This window comes from Cottoperca gobio, chromosome 11, assembly GCF_900634415.1.
Source record: "Cottoperca gobio chromosome 11, fCotGob3.1, whole genome shotgun sequence".
Classification (NCBI taxonomy): Eukaryota; Metazoa; Chordata; class Actinopteri; order Perciformes; family Bovichtidae; genus Cottoperca; species Cottoperca gobio.
Window position 1 is genome coordinate 13,975,545 of NC_041365.1, and position 13,957 is coordinate 13,989,501.

The 13,957-nt window shown below is 39.9% G+C and overlaps 1 protein-coding gene across 1 annotated transcript in view; it reads right to left on the bottom strand.

Annotated features, from left to right (window-relative positions):
• Positions 1 to 13,957, bottom strand: part of grin2da (glutamate receptor, ionotropic, N-methyl D-aspartate 2D, a) — a 124,217-nt gene that overhangs the window by 20,666 nt on the left and 89,594 nt on the right. The window contains exons 12-15 of the mRNA XM_029443000.1: positions 12,376 to 12,492; positions 11,697 to 11,857; positions 6,853 to 6,922; positions 6,072 to 6,189 (exon numbers count right to left, since the gene is read on the bottom strand). Of these exons, the coding sequence (XP_029298860.1) occupies positions 6,072 to 6,189; positions 6,853 to 6,922; positions 11,697 to 11,857; positions 12,376 to 12,492 (466 nt within the window). The remainder of the gene's footprint in view (positions 1 to 6,071; positions 6,190 to 6,852; positions 6,923 to 11,696; positions 11,858 to 12,375; positions 12,493 to 13,957) is intronic.

Consider the following 13,957-nt stretch of genomic DNA (forward strand, 5'->3'; position numbering starts at 1 on the left):
GTCTTCCCTCACTAAATAATTCTGCTTCTACTTTGCTGTTTTTTCTATCCTGTTCAGTGAAACCAACACTTTCTGCAGATACTTCACAATTAAAGATTTTCAGTAAAGGAAGGTGTTCTGCCGTTTTAGCTGCTGGAAGGTTTTTAATGTGAAAGTGCAGAAGGTGTTGAGTTTCATTGGCAATCCCTTAATACTGATTTATATAATTTATTTTCAACATACTCAGAGCATAAATATGGTGGAAATAACATGTTGCATTAATGGAATTAATGGCATTTAAATATACATTATCATAAAACCATAAACAAAGAGAAAGCATTGAGTTTGCATCAACAACAAATGAAAATGTTAAGATGACTAAAGCGCCTGTTTAAAAAGTAAGTCCAGTTACCTCTGTAGGTAGGGTTAGGCGTTGTAAATAGTGATATTTCCATGTCTTTTTATTATAAAGAAGGTTTAAGCGTTATATAAAGACTGTAAGAATCTAAACGCACAATCCACAGAGAAATACACACAGCAAGTATTCAGAAACTGTGCCTTTAACCCTTTGATGCACAACATGGGTCCAAATAGACCAGAGTGAGTTTTAATTGTAAATATCTTTGTAATAAATTACTTTAATCTTTCATAATTCCAGGAATTCCTCAATTAACTTGTTTTTGATCATCACAAATTCTTATTTTCATTTTTACTTTCTTACTTTTTGAATAAAAATCACTTTTGTATCACTACACTTCTAATGCGCAACATGGGTCCAAAGAACCTGTATTGGTTTCCTATGTGATTTCATGCCTGGCTGAGTGTTTCTTTGCTATATTTTTGGATCTCAATTTATTTAATTAATTAATATTCCAAGTATTCATTAAATATCGTTTTTTTGATGACCACAAATCATTATTTTAATTTTCTATTTCTTAATTTAAGAACTAAAATAGTTTTTGTATCACTACATCAGGTTCACACACACGGGTCTAAAATGACCCGTGTGTGTAAAGTGTGATAACAATGAAAAAAAGACATACTATAATAATAATGTTGTTAAAAACAATTATTATAGCAGTGATTTGGACCAAACCACACATTTCATATTTGATAACATACATCATACAGCCGATAACCCTGTGAGATATTGAAGTGTTAGTATATCTGTAGTGTGTCTGTAGTGTGTCTGTAGTGTAACTGTACTGAACTGTGGTGAATGTATAACATGAATGAATAAAATAAAATAAAACTGATTAAATAAAAACATATGGGTAAACTGCCATCTCAGTGCAGACATGCCTCACAGATGACAGTCACATGTTTGTGCTCCTTGCACACGGGGCTGTTGCACCTTTTGGGTCTTTGGCAGCTGTGTAGATCTTCCTCTTCACTTGGCCGTCCTGTCAGGTGTCCTCCTGTAGCTGGGTTGTGGCTTTGTTCTTTTTAGCCCACATCTTTCATTTGCCCCTGTAATGTGCTTTTGGAGGTGGGGCATGCGCATACATGCCTTACAAATGACACAATGGACAACTTCTTCAGCACTATCCCTGTGGCTGAGAAGCTCCTGGAGAAGAACCTGATCATTGTGGGGACTCTTCGCCAGAACAAGCCGGACATACCGCCTGTCATTATTATTACATTATTATTATTATTATTATTACTACAGGTCATTTAGCAGATGCTCTTATCCAGAGCGACTTACAGTTAACTAACTACAGGGACAGTCCTCCTGGAGCAGCTCAGGGTGAAGTACCTTGATCAAGGGCACAATGGTGACAGCCCTGGTATTCAACTCTCAGCCTTCTCAGCCTGTTTGGAAGGCGTACCACTAGACCTCTAGACCATCACCACCACGAAGCCATCCACATTACATTACATTACATTACAGAACAGCAAGAATCTTGTCAGTACAATAGCTTCAAATAGGTACAATCGTATAAGTAAACACTGTCTTCAAATAGCCAGTTTGAAGTGCAACAACATAAGTGCAACATACAGAAACAATAGAATACAAATTCAACTATTAGCTATAAATAAGCCAAACCAATACAAGTGCAACATACAAAGTACAGTTATTTAGTTTTCTTCATTCGCCGAGGTGCAGTCGAAACGATACATTGAGGGAGAAGCACAGTTCAGCATTTGGATGCAGTGGCAACATGACCATGGTGAGCTATGTGCCGAAGAAGGGGAAGGCTGTTGTCCTCCTGAGCACCATGCATGATGACACAGCAGTGGATGACAACAGTGTGAAGAAGAAACCAGAAGTGATCCAATACCATAACAAAACTAAATCAGGAGTGGACACAATGGATCAGATGGTTCGCACCTACACATGTAAGCGGAGAACACGGAGGTGGCCCATGGTGCTCTGGCACAATGTGCTGGATGTTGCCACCCTCAATGTCTACACCAACTTCACTGCACAACACCCTGATTACATGGGTGGTGTGACCAATGCACAGCGGCTATTCATCAAGGAGCTGGGCAAAGAGCTTACCATGCCACATATGAAGAGGTGCATGGAGGGCACGCCCCACCTCCAAAAGCACATTACAGGGGCAATGGAATGTGCCACCCAGCTACAAGGAGGACACCTGACAGGAGGAACAAGTGAAGAGGAAGATCTGCACAGCTGCCAAAGACCCAAAAGGTGCAACAGCCCCGTGTGCAAGGAGCACAAACATGTGACTGTCATCTGTGAGGCATGTCTGCACTGAGATGGCAGTTTACCCATATGTTTTTATTTAATCAGTTTTCTTTTCTTTTCTTCATTCATGTTATACATTCACCACAGTTCAGTACAGTTACACTACAGTTACACTACAGACACACTACAGATATACTAACACTTCAATATCTCACAGGGTTATCGGCTGTATGATGTATGTTATGTGTGAGTGTGACAAAGTGACAACTAAAGATTTCAAATATGAAATGTGTTGTTTGGTCCAAACCACTGCTATAATAATTATTTTTAACAACATTATTATTATAGTATGTCTTTTTTTCATTGTTATCACACTTTACACACACGGGTCATTTTAGACCCGTGTGTGTAAACCTGATTTAGTGATACAAAAACTATTTTAGTTCATAAATTAAGAAATAAAAAATGAAAATAATAATTTGTGGTCATCAAAAACAAGATATTTAATGAATACTTGGAATATTAATTGATTAAATAAATTGATTTCCAAAATGATAGCAAAGAAACACTCAGCCATGCATGAGATAACATAGGAAACCAATACGGGTCCGTTTGGACCCATGTTGCCGTCCTGACAATTGACAATTACTTTTTTCCATATCAACAGTTTTGTAATTGTGGTGACAACCTATCATATAGCCAGATGTCTAATTTTAAGAAGTCCACAGCCATTTCCTAGTTTTCTCTCGGAACATTTTCAGAATCAACATGCAGTCTGCCTCTCGTGTTCGCTGGCCCTGGGAGCTGCTGTCACTGCCCCTGCCCCTGCATTTTCCTACTCCATTCTCAAGCTTGCTAATTGCGAATGGGCTAAATTGCTCCCCAGAGGAGGCAATTTGGTGACTCACCATTGATTTGCTATAAAAAAAAAAACGATGATGCTAGAACAAAGAGAGGTATTATACGGAACAATTACAGGACCTGTTGAGGGCAGAAGTGCATGTGCTGTGAATAGTAAATTCATGAGGTGTCTTTGGGGTTCCTGTGGTTCAGCATTGAATTTTCTGGATGAACAATTTAGAGAGCACAATTAGCCTTAACAGTGTAAGCCAAGAATGTACTGTTGTAAAATGCAATTTACGGCTGGTTGTTCAGACAATTAATATTTTATTCAAATTTCCACAATTTGCTTCGTGCTGCATAATATGTCTCGTTCAACTCTCCACCATGTAAGTTGAGTTTTAATTTGAATGCTTTTTTTTCTTTCAGGTTTATTTTACATTACAGGTCATTTAGTAGATACTCTTAACCAGAGTGACTTACAGTGATCTAACTAGAGGGACAGTCTCCCTGGAGCATTGATCTCACAACCATCTGGTGTTGTATTTTGGAAGTCGTACCACTAGACCACTAGGCCATCACCACCCAAGTTAATTATAACTTCATTTAAATTGTCTCCTCTTTTTTCTCATTTCCTACACTTTTTCCTTCCTGCAAGATTTCTGATATATTGAAGTTTGTACGGATTCAGTGTTTTCTTTTCCTTTGCTGCAGATTTATCACTGAGCATTATCGTCAGCAAAAGCTAAAAGGCTTTCCTGCCATTATACACATATAAAAGAAGGGTTATTATGTTATTATTGAGGGTCCTTTTGACTACTGCAATCCACATTACTAGAACCTGTAGAGGTCACTTTGTAAAAGCTATTCACCATCTCTCTGTCGCTCCTGCTCTATTCATTGAGTGCTACTGGCATGAATGGAGGAACGCCAACATTTCAGTCAAAAATAAATTAAAACATTGCATTTGTTTTAGAAATAGCAGCAAGACTAGAACTTAACAAGTTCTATAATAACATTTATTTCCACCATTTTTTTGACTAGAAACCAATCATTTCCATGATGCTGGTGCCACACCACCTCCATTCCTTCTTGCTCTGACTGATCTGAATCACATCTATTTGTTTCTTCAAGACTTACTCCTTTTATGAGTATAAGAGCAATTTAGACAGACTGCAAATGAGATTTACGTACGTAAACCTTTCAAAACAGTCCCTATTTTCTGCATTTTCAACATCCACATACATATAAGGCTTGAAAGAGGTAAACTCAGTATTTTCCCAGAAAGAAATCCATCAGACTCATTATCTAAATATTTTCGATGATGGATTAGAAATAACACAAATTAAAAATGTGTTTGTGTATGTCCCTCCAATCAAAGAAACCAATTCTTTGAGGCCCTTCAACGTCGACATGTTGAGGCGTGGTAGTATGAAAACACTATAAGAGAATATACAGGCCGTTTCTTCTGAAATTATTGAATGACTAAACACTCAGTTTTACTGAACTAAACTAATGCAAAAAAAACCCCCCTCATAATTCTAAGGAGACAACATTCAAATAGAACAGTACAACACACACATTATAATCTCAACAGATGACCAAGCATACTTAAAATTAACAAATTCAGTAGTTCTGTAGTTGCCCCCATAGAGTCAGCAGAAGGTCTGATCATTCTGAATAATAATTAGCCATGTGCTTTTGTTTTAGGGGGAGTTTGATTTTTGGAGCAATGGGCTTGTACATCAGAATGAAGCATAGAAGCTGTAGTTTTTAGCTGTATAGGTTAATTTTGTCCATTTAAAAAACCTAGTCAAATTATTTATATTTTTACGTTTTGCCTTGTATTTCAGTCAATATTCATCTACTTAAAAGTTACATGCTTTATGTATTAGCCATAGATTTCATGGGAAAATTCAGATTATTCAATGTCCCCCATTTAAATGTGGAGATGGTGGTGGGGTCCAGACAGTATAAAACAATTTAGTTGAACAAATTAATACATAAATAATAATAAAAGAAAAAGACAGAGAGAGATGAAAAGTACAGTATGAGGAAGTGGCCAATATTAAATACATTTCATGATTTAAAGGCACAAGAAATTAATAGTAAGTTTATAGTAAAATAAAACATTTTCCTGATTTAAAGTTACTTCCTGTATACACCACACCCTCTCCCGCTCTTCTGTCCAAATACAGATACAGATACAGATACTTTGGTAGGTTGAACAGATACATATAATGACGTCTTCGTGCACCGCTATTTTCTAAGAAATTTGACGTCTGACAATATTTTACCATAATAGTACTCCTGCCGTTTGTTACTGAGAAAAGGAATCCATTCACTGGAGGATTACGTAATGTCCTTGCTGTTCTCTGTTGCTGATGAGGACAGTCCCAAAACACCAGGGTAGAAAAATTCAGCATTTGCAAACTGCTCTGCAAAATATTTTGTCCAACATGATGGACTCTCTTTCTAGTGTTGGTGTTTTACTTGTATTGACCTCATGACTAGCCAACCGGCAAATACTAAATTGCTGAAATAGCTTCGTCTGTCATCCTCATCTCTTAGTCCCCCACCCTCTACCCTTCTGTCTTACCGTCTCCAACCAGCTGCAGCAGAGCCAGGTCCAGTGGGCGTTTCCAGCGGGAGTTCTTGTGCAGGGCGATGCCATAGCCCGTGGTGGCAAACACCTTCCCAGAGCCGATGGTCATCACCTTGTGGGATAAAACATAAACACATAAACATCCACGCATACACACACAAACACATGGATCCTTAGTAGAAAGAGTCAGATTCAAAGAGACAGATGGCAATGAGCAAATTAAAACTCGCTTCATTTCTGTTGTCGCCATCGCATTGAATGCAAAACAGGTTACTCAGCTCTAATATCGACATACCCAAAAATCCCAGAGCTTGAGTGTGTGATATTGTTTCAGCGGAGGAATTAATATAGATCCACATCAGTTGTAATAATTACTGCAGCAGTGGCTGTTGTGTGGCGCTGCTGGGAGCTCAGGCCTCCCATAGATCGTATAACAAATGATCACTGTGCAGGATTTTCATTCTCGCTGAGGGAGCCGCATCAAAATGCAAACTTATAAATAAATCAGCACCGGCACAGTCCAAAGAATGACAATATTAAGTAGCTACAGGCGGCAAGGGACTAATATAAACGCATCAGGTGTGTTTGATTTATTTAATGCAGATGTAGCGCTTGCCGCTCTTTTGGCACGCTTGTTGTGCTTTGGTTGCAGTTGTTCTTCCCTCAAGAAGAGGCTGAAGATCTCGTAGCTCTGTAGTACATAATAATAGCTGCAGCGCACAGGGACATCAACAATAGCTGCCACTATGTAAGAGTGTGTCACAGAGATCTATACCTTGCAGCCCTCATCCTTTCTGGCCATATAGTTCAGCACCGCAGCGTCATAAATGAAGGCATCCAGTTTCCTGCAGGGAAGGAAGGAAGGAGGAGAATTACAACAGAAAAATGGAAATCCCTGACCAGGAGCTAAATGACAACAGAGGAAGTGCAACTAGTGAACAAAATGACAGAGATGATGGATAAAGCTGCGCTGAGACAATGATCATCTAAAAAGAGAACATACACTGAGAGCAGAAGAGCTGCTTTCTCAACACTATTTTGCACCAACAGTCAACAATCGCACAGAGAGCTATTCATCATAGTGGAGGCAGAGATGTCAGTTCTCCACCTGCAAAAGCCTCAACAGACCAGAATTCAATGCAGCAGCAGGGGAGGTGCTGCAAGGACAAGTAAAAATTTATTTTAAGAGCACTGCTCTTTTGTCACTTAATGTGAATTCGTATATGCAAAGAAAATAAAATCAGTTATTACAAACAGTGATAGTGAGTTTCTTCTGATGTTATAGCAGCGTATAAAAATATGTTTCATCGACTCGCTGCATCAGCCGAGCAGGAACGGAAAACCTTTTGCATTATTCCGAGATGATTAGAAACATTGCTGCCCTGTTTGTCTGTGTGTCTTCACACACTTTTCTTCACAAGTTAAATTTTATAGTGCATTATATTTAAGCAATAGCTCACAACAGGCCATGGTATATGGTCATTATATCACAGTTAAGGGGCGTGGTTCGGCCCGACGCGAAGCTGTGATATAATGAGCATATATCCCGGTCTGAAGTGAGCTATTGCTTTTATAAAACGGTTACCAAGTGTGGCAATATGAAAGAAAAATACACACTCCAATTTAAATAGTTTTTATTATTTAATAATGATGTTCAAAATAAAATAGTCCCTCTGTTGCCTTCTGCACAAAACATAGTGCGAGGTGGTTGCTATGCAACAGCACTAACAGCTAGCCAACATATTAGACAGACAACGTTGATGATTATTTGGCTATTTATTTACATTCATTTGTATGTTGCCGTTTATTGTGCACCCACTGAAAAACTGTCCAGCATCAGTGGAATGGCTTACAAAGTTACTTGTAAAAGGCTGTTGCTTTTTGGTGTGGCAAGAATATTGCTCCACTTTCTTCGGTCCGCGAGATTCGGCTTCCAGTAGCTCTGGAGAGAGCTTTCGCACCTGTGGCCACTATCGGTCATAATTTCTCTGCTTTCAAGACCCGCATCAGAAAGCTTTTGAATGGTGGTACTGCGGAGGCAGTGGTTGGTGTATTTCTGCTGTGTTCCTGCTTGCTTGCACATTCTAGGCAACATTGTCGAGAGGTGATTCACGCCCATTGGCTCTCAAGTGAACCTGTGTTGGTCTACCTGCTCTTCACGTAGCTCTGCATGTCGTGTTTTAGGGGCTTTTTTCTCTGGAGATAGGCACTGATCAATCCACTCCTCCAGAGTAGAGCTTTGTAAGTTTGTTTCTTAACGGACGTCATTTAACAGCTGTAACGGTTGTAGCTTTTTCTTGTTGTGAAAAGTAACTACAATTCTACCCGTGATATACGCTCATTATACCACGTCTAAGAACCAATCGGATTGCTTGATTTGACATGTCCGTTTTATAAAAGGTAATATACTGTATAATATATATGCATACAGTATATGTTACATAAAATAATTTTGCATTAGGCCTGGGGGATTAGTTTAAAATCTAAACATAATTTTACTTTCATTTAATACCGATATCTATCACAATATGGCAAATGACATGTGGAATAATCAAACATTTGTTATCCACAGACTCACTTAAATATATATAATTCGCTCAGAATCGCTGATTTGGACTATAGTAACACAATATGTTAATATTGTTATGCTATAAATCTGCGGAAAGCCTAATGAAAATGTCACTCAGCTATTTTGACGCTTCATTGTTGATCATTATGCATTTATTTCTGTGAAGTTTGAGACATCAGAGCCATTAGAATGTCACCAACTCTCCTACTCTTACCTACAACTAGAAGGCTGACATCAAAGGGCTTCCCACTTCGCTGCTCAAATGCCCATCTGTACAATGTGACATTAAGCGTTTGCCATGTTTGGTAAGAAACACTTTTTTCGAAAGGAAGGAAATCCTGAGTGCTGCAACATTTAGTCAATTCCTCCATGAGCAAAACCTTATGAGTGCAAATTTAGTAATCGAGTAGTTATTGCTTAAGTCACATCTCTAAAATGTTAGGATTTGCAGCTTTTCATTGTTTTATATCCCTGTAAATTGATTATCTTTTCAAAAACAAGCAATCCGATAACTTGACTTAGTTTAAGTTTTGACATTTATTAACAAAACAATTAACTAGCTAATTGAAAAATTGAAAAATAGGAAATACATGAAACTATAATGAAAATATAATAATATTAAGAATTATTATAATTAGTAGCCTCCTCTGAAATCTCTCACTGAAGTAGAAGCAGAGAACAGACAGGTTGGGGAAAAGTGGTTGTACGCCACAAGTAAGTTAAAACACTTTATCATAAAGTAAAAGATTGAATGTAACAGCTCAGCTCAGACTGATGATGTACAGCGCAGGATCTGATGATGGATTTGTAACTACCCCTGCTCTTCTACTTCACATTCATTTATATTCACACTTGGGAAGCTGCACTGTACAACCCAAGTCTTCCCCAGAAAGAGCGGAGGAGGAGAGGGCGACTGTGCTGAAGGATGGGAGATTGAAAAGAGGTGAAGGGGAGGGGTAGATGGTGCAGGAGGGGAGGAGGTGGGTGACAGGAAAAGGAGAGAAAACGGGGGGGGTGGGGGATAATGATTGGAGGGAGCGTGGAAGGAGAGAAGGAAGTGCAAAGCAGAAGCAAAAGGAGTTAATGAGGGAGGAGGAGGAGGTCAGAGAGAAGACAGAAAGGTGTTAGGGAGAGAAAGAGGGAGCTAGGAGAGGAGGAAGGAAGACGAGACAGAGTTGGGGAGGTGATCCAATCACACAGGAATCTTCATACCGCTTTGCTTTGACGGCATAAACCGATGTTTCCTCCGTAAATAATCTCAAGGCGACAGAGAGAGAGCAAGATAACGAAAGAGCGATAAACAGCGAATAATGAGAGATGCCGAAGAGACTAAAATAGACAGAGCTAGAAACTGATGTAAGAGGAAAAAGGCGCAAGAGTAAGGAAGATAAACAGAAATGCATCATGGGAGTTTTAATAACACGCTACGTCGAATCTGCTAAGGACTGCGGCCGCTGCTTGTCTGAAAGCCAAAGTGTGTGTTTGCTTGTCCCATTAAACATTTAAATGCATCAACTAGCATCCCTCCCCTCCTCCTCCTCACCCCCCCCCCCCCCCCCCCCCTCGATGAGCAAGTGTATATTTTATGGCAAGTGCTTTGTGTACTTTGTGGTCCCACAGGCGGATAATAAATCCTCCCCTTGTGGAAGACAAGCGGCGCCTGATTGGCAGCCAGTGCTGAGATGGCGGGATTTCCCCCCTGCACTGCGGTTGCTGCTAGCATGTATTATTTAAAAGTTCTACTTTTTATCCCTCCATGAGGTTGCACAGGTTACAACAGTTAGACGGGGCTCCTCAGGCAAGGAAGATCAAGCGCCAACAGGTGGAGAAAGACAAAACGGGTCCTGTAATTGAAAGGAGGCGTGGGCGGCAGCGTTGACTCACATTAAAATAAAAAGAGCAGAAAAGGTGGTATCTGTTTAAAGTAAGAGCAGTTCTGTAGAATGTGCAGTTTTTGACTTGTGGATTACAGCAGGGATGTAGCAGAAAACCGTTTGTTTTAGCTAAAGTGGATGGCTTGGATACAGCCTGATTGCTTCCAGTCAGTGCCTGACTTCTTGCTCCTTGTAACTCCATTCTGCTGTTTCCTGATTGAAAAGTACTGTATTTCACTTTATTGCACTTTAGCCTGCTGTGCAATATTCAATTATGTCTAATCCAAACCTGTCTTTTTAAGTGTTTTCTGGAGTGTTTGAGACTTCTGTTATATGCTTCCATTTTCTACAAATGTATCAATCCACACGAACTCCAAGGGGTACATGCGTGACTCACTGCAATCCATTCCAAGTCTATGTTTTTTCTATGTCTATGTGCCAAGTGAGCTGTAATCTCCTAAGGCAGCCATTTAAAACACACACACATCTCCTACAGCCTTTATACTGTGAACTACAGATGGGTGACAAAGAGTCTCTCAGCTCGGTGTTGTTCCACCATGAGTCAGCAGAATAGCTTCAGTGCTCCTTGACATGGATTCCCCAAGCGTGTAGAATTCTACTGAAGCAATGAAAGCTATTCTTTTAAAGCATCGCCTCATTTGGTAGTTTTTGCAGATGGTGATGGAGAATCTATAAAATATCTCCCATAGGTGTGTTCACCTGGGTTCTTGTGACTATATAGGCCAAGGCTTATAATTTGTACCATCCAGTGACTCGAGGCTCAGTGGATAAGGGTATTATCATCCTAGAGGAGATTACACCCATCAGGATACACATGTTTCATCATGATAGGATAAAGGCGATCGCTCAGAGCAACTTCGTATTGATTTGCAGTGACCGTTCTCTCTAAGGTGGCGAGACTCTGCCAGGAAAATGCCCCCTATGATAGGCTGTTGATTGGGTATCTTTCTGCACTTTCATGCAGTTTTTCCTTTAATTTGTCACCAATCAGTGTATGTAGAGCCACAGACAAAATCAGGTGGCTAACACAGTAGTTTCTTGCTTGTGTCTCATTTAGGCTTTCTCTTTTTAAGAAGCTATTTCATTTGACTTTTTTTTTACCTATAGTCGTTTCCCATCCCTTCTTCCCCGTCCCTTCTCTTTTCATTTCCTTACCCAGTCTTGAGGTTTTCAATGGCCTCCTCCACACCCTTCTGGTTGTTGCGGATCATGTACTGGTGCATGTTGGGATAGTTGGAGCGGATGTTCTCCTCCGTGCTGCCATTTGGCACCGTTCCGAAACGCAGTGGCGGGTACTGCTCTGTCGGCTGCTGGAACTGTAGGGGAAGAAGAGGTGGGCAAAGATTAAAGTGATAAATAGAGAGGTAGATGAAAAGAGGTGGAGGGGAGCTGATCCCTGCATCTGGCAGGATGAACTGCTACTAAGATTCAAAGTCTTCACTTTGAAAGAACGGCCTGCCTGCTACGAGAGCTGAGGGGGGAGACTGAAAAACATTTACATAGTCAGTTTTGTGGGTTGTGCTGAAATTGCACAGAGAAATAAAAGAAGAGTAGGCAACAGGGAGGGAAACATTTGGAAGTATTTCAATTCTTTCTTTTAACTCAAACTATTGTCTGTCTCCAGCTGTTGCAGAGAAAGATAAGGAACAAGACAACCTTTGTAGGATGATCTCATTTTTTCATCTGTTTCTGTTTCCTTCTTAAAATAAACATACGTTGTGAAAACGACACGTCATTCTGAATCCTCGTGAAGCTTAATCTCTTGCTCATCTGTTCATCTATCAATCCATCTGGCCATCCACCTGTTCATCCATCCATCTCTCCCAGACCGTACCTTCTTATCCGACAGCCCTGACACCGTGTCGATGTACTCCTCCTGAATCATGAAGGCAGCCAGGTTGGCGGTGTAGGAGGCCAGGAAGATGACAGCGAAGAAGGCCCACACCAGCACCTGAAGGAGGAGTGTGGTGGAGTAAGATCAATGAGGGCTGAGTGTGACAGGCGTGGATGTATTTTAGGATTTCAGTGACACTGTTTTCTCTTATTGCCATTTTATTGTTATATCCACAGCTGATGCTCTGCCTTGCCTGGAGGGGTCGGAGTCGTATTTGTCAGCATGGCATTTGTCCTTTTCTTATTTACCATTCCAATAATGATAAAGTTGTTTTAGATTCTTGCGAGGGAATCCTTCAGCCCCCCATCTTGATATCATCATTATTATGTCTGTTACAGTGATATACATGCATACTATATACTTAATAACCAACCCGTAGGAAAAGTAGAACATTTATAAGTACTTGGACACAATTATTGATCAGACTAATTTTTTAATGAGAAGCCTTTTTAAGAGAGCCAATCAGAAATAGTTTTTAATCAGGAAGCTGAGGAGCTGAGACGTGAGCAGACACATACTTGACATAGCGAACAGAAGCCTGCTTGAAATGTTCTTAACATAACAGTATGGTGTGGCGACTTGAGTGCAAAGAGCAAACATAAGCCCTCCAAGATAGTTAGAGATGCAGAGAAAGTGATTGGCAAGTCAGAGAAAAAACTTTGTGATATATTTGACAGTGCTGTACACGGGAAGGCTAAACATATGCAGATGCACTGCAGATACCTCACATCCACTATACCACAAGATGTTGCTCTTATAGTATAGTGGATACCATCTGACCGTTGACTTAGGGTCCCACAAGCCAGCCGAAACATATAGTATGTTATTCCCTATGCCATGCAGGTATACACAGAATGACTGCATCAGGAAACACCTGTTTAATAAATGTGCTCTCTTTCATTATTTATATAACTTATACTACAACCTGCCTATTTTAATTGTATGTACCTTTGCTGTACTTAGGAAAAGCCAAAGACACAAAAAGTCAATTTAATTGCAACATATATAAATAATGAAAAACAAAGTACATTCACTTAAAGCACTGTATTTAGGTAAACTGTACATTTGAAGTACTTGTGCTTTGATTATTTGAGTATTTACCTTTATGCTACTTTATACTTGAGCTCCAAAACAGTTCAGAGAGAAATGTGGTACTTTTTAACTACTTTTATCTGACAGCTATAGTTATAGTGGCCCAATTAACGCCAAGCAACTGCACAACAATTATCGTTTAGTTACTCCAGCAGGGCAGGGTTGTACAGCTCTGGATCACCGGTTACATAATTTGTCAACGCAGTGACGTCGAGTTGCGTTTCTCCAATAGTTAATTCTGTTACAACTTTTCGCCACTGCATTTCTTTTCAGCATCCACTGCGGCCCCCACCACCGTCTGCCGTTTTCACTGCAACACCTGATCTTGTGTGACTGCAGCCTTACTTGTTACTTTGCTACAAAGGCTTAGCTTATAATGTACCTGTACCTTTAGATAATGACTTTTACCTGTAAAGGAGTATTTTTACAT